General features: G+C 38.8%; 1 protein-coding gene across 9 annotated transcripts in view; it reads left to right on the plus strand.

Moving 5' to 3' along the window:
- The window catches only part of Clock (clock circadian regulator), an 80,533-nt gene extending 75,488 nt beyond the window's left edge, over nt 1-5,045 (plus strand). For all 9 annotated transcript variants that reach the window (XM_041671281.1, XM_041671280.1, XM_041671283.1 and 6 more), the window contains one exon: nt 366-5,045. In XM_041671281.1, the coding sequence (XP_041527215.1) occupies nt 366-548 (183 nt within the window). In that variant the 3' untranslated portion in view covers nt 549-5,045. The remainder of the gene's footprint in view (nt 1-365) is intronic.
- Nucleotides 5,046-8,293: the final 3,248 nt, after the last annotated feature.

Below are 8,293 nucleotides of genomic sequence, written 5' to 3' on the forward strand. Positions count from 1 at the left end.
ACCAGCAGGCAGACCTATGTGCAGATGGCACTGTCTGTATGACCAGGGAGTATCCGTGTCTTATACAGACATAGCTGTGCTCCAGTTTTTCTGCCTAAATTTGGGCCTGGAGGAAATAAAATAAAAATATGCAGTTTGTCTCAAGACAGTAGTATTTTATACTATTAAATTCTCAGCACAAATTCTTTGAATTAAATTTTATTATGCTTTCAGAAAGAAGGTAAGGCTTCTGTTTTCCAAAACCAGTTTTTAGATTAGTGAACAAAATGAGAATTTAAAGTTCTTGTCCCTGTGGACAGTGGACAATGTGAATGGACAGTGTGAAGACATAAAATCATGTGCATAATCCTCCTTTTGTTCTGTAGACACCTAGGTTGCTCCATGGGAATCCTTCCGCTCAGCTCATCCTCTCTGCTGCCTTTCCTCTACAACAGAGCACCTTCCCTCCGTCGCATCACCAGCAACACCAGCCTCAGCAGCAGCAGCAGCAGCTTAGTCGGCACAGGACTGACAGTCTGAGTGACCCTCCCAAGGTCCAGCCACAGTAGCACACACACTTCCTCTCTGACACTAGAGAGGAAGGGGATGGCCAGAAAGTCACTCAGATGACATACGGTTAGAAGTTTGGCAGTTCTGTGAGGGTAGTCTTGAGTGTTCCAGTTCCTGGATTAGTTGGTAGGGAGATGCTGCCCAGTGCTACAGATGTACATTAAATACCAGCCAGTGGGGGATTGTAGGGACACAGCCAATCGGACAGTTTCTTTGCCCAGATATTTTTTTGATGGAGAAAGAGTATATTGCCAAATGTTAACAAGCTCAACTATCCTGACCTTTACTGAATCAGAAAAGCACTGACAGTGTTGGTAGCTTTAGTGGTTCTGTGCCTGGTATCAAATGTTACAGAGGACACACCACTGCCAGGGGTTTGCTTAGATCCATGAAGATAGTCCAGTAGTAAGTAGTCCCCACCCCAAACTCTCCTCCCTTCTCAGATAATGATGGATCAGTGATTCCTTTCAGAATGTTGTGCAGGTTTGAATTCTCTGTATAGACGCTCTATAGATGTGTCTGTGTCTGGATGGAGGAGAACAAGCCTTCTTTGCGCAGCATGAAAGCATTATCTGTCCCTTACAAGGTATGAGTACATTTCATTAGATTTTGACACCATGTACAAACTGATAACAGCCTCCTTTTCATTTTGTTTACAACATAATAGTGTTCTAGTCACTTTTCCAGGGCACAAGTCTTTTTGTTCGTGCTTTGGCTGTGGTGTCACAGTTTGTTCAGTGAGATATAATGTGCTGCTGGGAATGGATTTTTTTTTCAGGTTAAATTATTGCTACATTTCCATTTATTCAGAAATATCCCTATTTCATTATTTTAATTATGTTTGAAAATAGAATTGCACTGTTTTATTTTGGATGGTTGGTTGAGAGTTTGATCATGTATTTTGATATGTTTCATAGTTGGAATATTTATGTAAATGGTTTTCAACAAGCCTGAAAGTGATTTCAAGAATGTTTCAGTTATAAGAGTCAAATTTGCACACAGAACATTTTAGGCACTTTTTAACATTCTCAGTGGTGGGAATTTTAACTTTTAGGATTTGTTGGAATCTTTTTATTATCCTTAAAAATTTCAATGCTTCTTTTAGTCAAAATGATTCAGGGTTATTTGAGGGGGAAAAACCCATAGTGCCTTGATTTTAATTCAGGTGATAACTCACCGTCTTGAACTCATTGTCTGGTTTCAGTAGCAGTTTTGAAACCTTAGTACATTTTTAGCAGCATGTGGGTCTCAGTGTCATTCTCAAGTTCCCATGAAGACTGCTACGTCTCATGGGCCACCTGAATAGGATCACAGTTGTTAATGTGATCCCAAATTTATTTCCAAATTGTTTCTTCCTTTAAGGCTAAATAGTCCTTTAAGAATTACTGGTAAACACTTGCTCAGAGGAAGGGTAGGAATTGCCTTTAACCTTCGTCAAACCACGACTGTAACTCACATGCTTTCTAGACAGGAATTAAGATTTCATCTGGCAATATCATACTTTACAGGTAATAAACTCCAACGAAGTTACATAGATTTTAAAAAGCATTTTTTTTTTAGATTTTATGGTACTAATAATGAAATTTTCAATTATAGAACAAAAGAGAAAGAGAAAATAGAATATAAAACATTACTGGGAAAAGGGAAGACAAGTGTGGCAAATTAGAATTGACCTTAGAAGAAAGTATGTACCGGGTGAGGCTGTTAAGCAGAGGTTCTCAGCAGTGAAAATAACCTAATGCAGAATTCCTAGATAAGGGCTCTGGGAAACACGTAGTCAGTTATCTGTCCTCAGCTTTGTTGTCATCCTTAAGTATGTCTTTGTTTTCCTGTTTACCTGGCTGCAGTTAAGTTAGAAAGTTAGTGGTGAAAAAGAACACAACCAAAGAAAATTGGTACCTACCCTTCTGCAAAGAATCGTGGCTAGATACCAGTCAGTAACCGACATATCAGTCTTCTAGTTGACGCTCACATGGATACCCGAAGAGCGGGGAGAACACATGTATGTATATGCAAGCTTATACACACGTGATGAAATTAATGTGAAATAGAGCACCCACACTGCTTTTCTCCCCTTCCAAATTGCCTTCTTGATCTTACGCCATTCCATGTCATCTGAGTTGTGCCTCATTTACTTTTTGGCAATACCTAGTGATAAGGCTTTAGCTAACAGGAGATACAACGTACTAATTATGTAATTCTTGTTGTTCTCCACAGTTTATCTTCCTGCTTCAAAGCAGTTGATAAAGGAGCACCAAGCCACTAACTTAGGTGTCCATGTGGAGCGCGGTGCTGGGCAACACTTGTCAGCACCAACTGCCTCTCAGCTCCTTAATTCTTGCTTTCCCTGATGGCAAACTGTCCCTGTCTGTATCCTACATATAGACTTCAGCATTCTAATGAGGGTTGATCTGTTGCCTGCTCTTCATTTCTATAGCCAAAGTTATTGACTGAAACCTAAATCTAAAATCTAAATTATGAAAAGATACCAAATAGAAACACTTCTCAGCTTCTTATAAAGTTTAATGTCCCCTACTCTATTTCATGGGGATTCATTTTTCTTTAAAATTTGGATTCTGGGCAGCACTTTTTAGTTAAGAAATTGTTCGGGTGCGGGTCAGATAGGTTCTCGTTGCCCTGCAGGTACCTTGCTCTGGGCTGCTTCTGCATGGGGTGTTGCTGACGGTATGGGATGTTCTTGAGGCTGGCGTTAGCCCAGAGCCTAGACATTGGGAAGTACTCCTCTTTTCTTCCTTAGAGTAGTAACTATGGAGGGGCTGGGGAGCAGATGTGGTGGGTGGGGCTGCATACAACTGAGCACTACAGGCCCTTCCCCAAGCTCTAGAGTGCTGAGCTCTGCTGTCGCATAGACATGGCTTAGGAATGTACTAATAAAAGAACGCCTGTGTTTTTGAATAGTTTGTGATAGAAAACTGCAAACTAGTGTGTGTTTGAGTTGTGTGCTGTAGTTGGCCATTGCCTTAAAGCAGTCTCTTGAAGTTAGTTGGGAGCACTGAAGCAGTCCAGCTGTATAAAGGGCATCGTGTGGAGGGAGATGAGCCCTTGTTCAAGCCTTAGAAAGGGACCCTTAAAGTAGTAGTCTACAAAGGTAGATTCTTTTCACTTGGATATTACTGTGTGCTTAAAATGTTTCCACTACATTAAGGATTTTTTTTTAAAAGTGGAACGCAGATAGCATTTTTAGTATTATTTTTTCTGTATGGTGATTAGTTTGTTGGTAAGCATTTGTGTAAAACGCGTTCAAGCTTATCACCTTTCCAGTACCTGTGGTCCTGTTCTTAGTACCACAGAGTCCACATGGAAGGTATAAACACTGGATATTAATATTGCTGAGGGCATATAGCCAGGAGTAAGCTGACTGGAACTCTTCAGTGGTGGAGAAGAAACAGCACAAAGGCACTTGCCATTTTCATAGTGATTAGAGAAAGAAACCTTTTACGTTTGTCTGGATTGAGTGAACACTCTTCTAAGAGGAGCTTCTGAAGTAAATGCAAAGGAAAAGAGTTGACTATTTTTATAGCATATTTAATATATTTGTATATAACTATGAGTATAGTAGGAACCCTCCACCTGCCTCCCACTTTTCTAATCCCCCCCCTTTGCCATAGCCCTAGTACAGCCTCATCCGCATGGGTAATGTGCCTATTGTCAGCCTACCTACCAAAAGATAGTGCTGCTGCTTTCTGAGACAGGTGAGACCAGACTCTCATGCCTGGGGATCCTTTATGGGAGGAATAGCACACACTTAGATCAACATACCACAGTCTAAAAGCATCATTTTGAAAGGTAATAAAGCACTTTATTGCAATTATTCATTTAGATAAAGTTTGTATCTTAGGCATTAACCATTTTTAAAGGATCCCCTAATCATCACTTAGGTGAAATTATAAATGACACATTTCTGAGAAATGTTTAGATCCAGTGAACCGTAGCAGGTTTATGGGAGTGATTTCAAGGTAGCCAAATAAACTCTGACTTTTGTTTTGAATGTGGTGGAGTCAGGAGATTATAGATGCATAGTTCATTTAAACACTATTGTAAACCTATCTTGCCTATTGTGTGGACACCAAAAGAGACCAATGAGCCTGTTTGTTTTCAGAGGTCTAGGAAAATATGCATCTGTCTTGAGTAGATACACAGAACTAATCTATCAACGGTTGGTAGTAATATTTTAGGATACGGTAATTTCAAGAATTATTGAGTGTTTTAAATGTGCCCTGAAATGTTGGCATGTCATTTCAGCGTTCCCACTTGAGTTGCTCTTGTAATATTTTTGCACAAAAAAGACTGAGAATGACTGCTTTGGTTGAAGAAAACTATAATTTGGTCTTATTTTAATGTCTCCTGTGGAAACACCGGAGGTAAATTTTGTTGGTAGACTTACTAATTCAGGATATTTCAAACAGTGTTGAATAGCTCACCAGAAATTATGCAAAAGTATATATTTAAAAATTAAAATTCTTTTTCCCACGTGACTGTTTGCATATTTTTTCTGTTGTCATAACACTACATTCCTTGTTTTCCCGAAATAATAATACTTTGAAAGATGAGTATTTAACAATACTTTCTAAGTTGCTGGGTTTTCCCAGAAAAATGTTCTAGAGAAATAGGTTGTATTTGTATATAGTTTGTGGAGACTATTGAGACCCCATCAACACCACCAGCAAACACTGAGGTGCTGAACTAAGCGACAATCACCATAGGAAGTAGTTATAGGAGGTCTTAGAAGTGGTTGGAAGGAACTTGTTCCGAACGCAGTTCTCTGGGTTTCTTAAATAAAATGGCTATGTATTTATTTATATTTGTTTATCTACATTTGGTCTCCTGTATTTAATTTATGGTCAGTTTTGTTTTGCATCATTATCTTGTTCTTGGGTCTTATTTGGGGCAGCAGCTGTTACCCTGCCCCCAGTGACTCTACACTGACAGAAAATTGAAACCCATTGTACATCAGGATGGCAGTGGTGGGTCAACCTGGACATCCCTGCACTTCCTCCTGCTCTGAACTCATTTTAAGAAAAAATTTTCAAAGGTAACTCCTTTCAGCTCTGCTTTATTACATCACTCCAACCTTTCTCTAGTGTCACTTGTTGCCGTCAGTGTTTCATGGGCACTTTGTATATGGTACTTCCCCGACACAGTCAAAGGCCAGTATGACCGAAGCAAGGGCACATGTTACACGCTGCCTTTGTTTTACCCATCTGGGTAAATGCTAGCAAAATAGGACCTTTTAATGGCTGGCATCATTATTTCCATATATTGAGTCCATACAAATAGTTACACAATGTATGCATACTGAAAACTCTTTAAAAAGTTAAAGATTATCTTTAAATTTCCATAGCCAGCACTGACTAGTAAAGCGGTGCTTGAACATGGGAGGCCTCGCTCCGTGAGGATCCATCCTGTTCACCTGACCTGTGGGATATAGTCCTCCCATAGTACTCTCATTGTGGCTTTGAGTCCCACAGGTAGGGTCGAACTCACAGGGACCCCTTGGAGAACAGTAGTTAAAATACAATCAGGCAAACTGAGTTTAATTCTGTAAAAGATGTTTAACTCTGAGGAGAGTAAGTTGAAAATACACCATTTTTAGATACATGCTTTTAAATCAGAGAAAACAAACTGTGACATTGCTTTAAGAAATGACATTCAAATTGTTTGTGTTTGAGTACTCGTTCAAGTTTATTGCTGACAATGGTTTTAAGAATACGACAAACCTAAAATATAGGAAAAGCTGTTATCTTGAAGTTGACACCTTCAAGCAAAAACATTACCCTCAAAAAGTTCCTGATTAAACACTGGATGTATCAGCCAAAACAACTGGAATTTTGAAACCATTCTAAAGTTATTTTGAAATCTATTTTATTGTGGCTTCAGCTGGGGAAAGCTCTAATATAGCACTTTCACATTCACCCTGTGTAAGGAGTGAAGCCCAAAGACAAGTTCAGTTAGTGCTGTATTAAAACCAGTTAGTGCAAAATATATATATATATATATGTGTGTGTGTGTGTTTTATCTTTGTAAACTTTGTTAAATCAGTTAGTGGTTGTATAAACATGCACCAGATTCTTTGCTGTTCTCTGTGGTTCTTGCTGTGCTGTTCTTGACATTGCTGTCCTTACTGCTTGGTTCTGGGTTTAAATGAAAACAGTAGACATAGCTCATCATTTCCGGCTCTCGAGGGAGAGATACACACGGCTGCTGACCTCCAGATAAGAACACTCCCCCCCTCCAAGTAAACAGTTCATTGAGATAAATTCAGTTATTAGAAAAGACTGGCATTCTTTCAGGTATTACCCTTTTGCCAAAACCCTAAACTCCACAAACTATGGATAATGAATGGTTTCAATGGTGCTATATTAGGTTCCCTGGTTTTCATAAGCTACATTTGGAAAACAGTATTGACTAAAATATGGACTCCTATTACCAGCTGAATATTGCCATTTTAGTTGAGTTTGATACAATTGGTTATCCTTGGTTATCAAAGTTACTTCTTAAGAGGTAAAACTGTGTTGCCAGCATGCCTTCACTCAGGCTTCTTACTGTATGAGCACAGGCTCTACCTACATCTCCATGTACTATCAGAACGCTCTTTTCCATAGACACCTGTAATGTATTCAGAATCAAAAATTACAACAAAAGAGCCAAGCAGTAGCAATGGACTTTCTGTTTTTGTTTTAATGTCAAAATAATTAGATCCAAACTTTGTTTCCTTCAGTTTTAAAAATAAAGAATACCTCAGTGCTGCTTCTCAGTATGAATTACCTGCTTTCTGTGGACATAACATGTAAGAGTCACATTTGATTTACAGAAAGACTATTAAATGTTTTTAAATCTGTCAGTGACATTTTCCTTTCTTTCTTCAACAGTGGGGCCTAATTGTGCTAGCAGTGTTTGCCTTGTAGCTTACATTTTAATTACCACTTAGAGAGACAATGTCCTTCTGGTACAAGACTGCTTTCTCAGCAGTTATGCTCAGTGCTCACCTCACCCAGGCCTGGGGCTCCACTGCTGCCTGCTTTCCACAGCTGCATGCAGTGTGGGACAGGATGAGGGTTTCTCTAGCTCAGTAAATACATTGTTCTATCATGTTCCACACAGGGTTACCTGAACATTTCCATAAAGGAACCAGCCTTCACACTTAAAGATACTATTAATGGCAGTGCTCCCACGTTACACTAGAATACACGTTGGAAGCACAGTATCGTCAGAACACACTCTTGAGTGACTACTGAGGTTGCTGTGATCAAGGGATGACTTCAGACTCTGAAATAAACTGCATAGTAGTTCTTGGAAATAACAGAATGTAAATAAAATAAATAGGAAATACTACTACTACTACTTTGGTAAGTTATAAAGTATTTTGTATAACACACAAGGAAAACCAAGTACTAGTCATACCACTTTTATTTACATTGTATCTGTTACATTGTTTATTCAGTATAGAAAAAATAGGAATACATTTATAGTATTCGCTTTTAACTTGGTAAGTCCATGTTGTCAAATATTGACTATTTTTATATTGGGTGTCTTAACCCAATTAAAAAAAAATAGGAGGGAGAATGGACCTAGCCAACAACTCTTATGGCATGTTACTAATACAACAGTAAACCTTATTTCTCTCTTTAATCCTAATTCCCAAAAGACAAAACTACTGATTACTATACTGGCTCAGGAATATGGTTTTAAAAGTAGAAATATTTCATTTTCCCCCCAAGGAAAT

The sequence above is a fragment of the Microtus oregoni genome, unplaced genomic scaffold, assembly GCF_018167655.1.
Source record: "Microtus oregoni isolate MIOR12 unplaced genomic scaffold, Mior012 000021F_ref0000039, whole genome shotgun sequence".
Lineage (NCBI taxonomy): Eukaryota > Metazoa > Chordata > Mammalia > Rodentia > Cricetidae > Microtus > Microtus oregoni.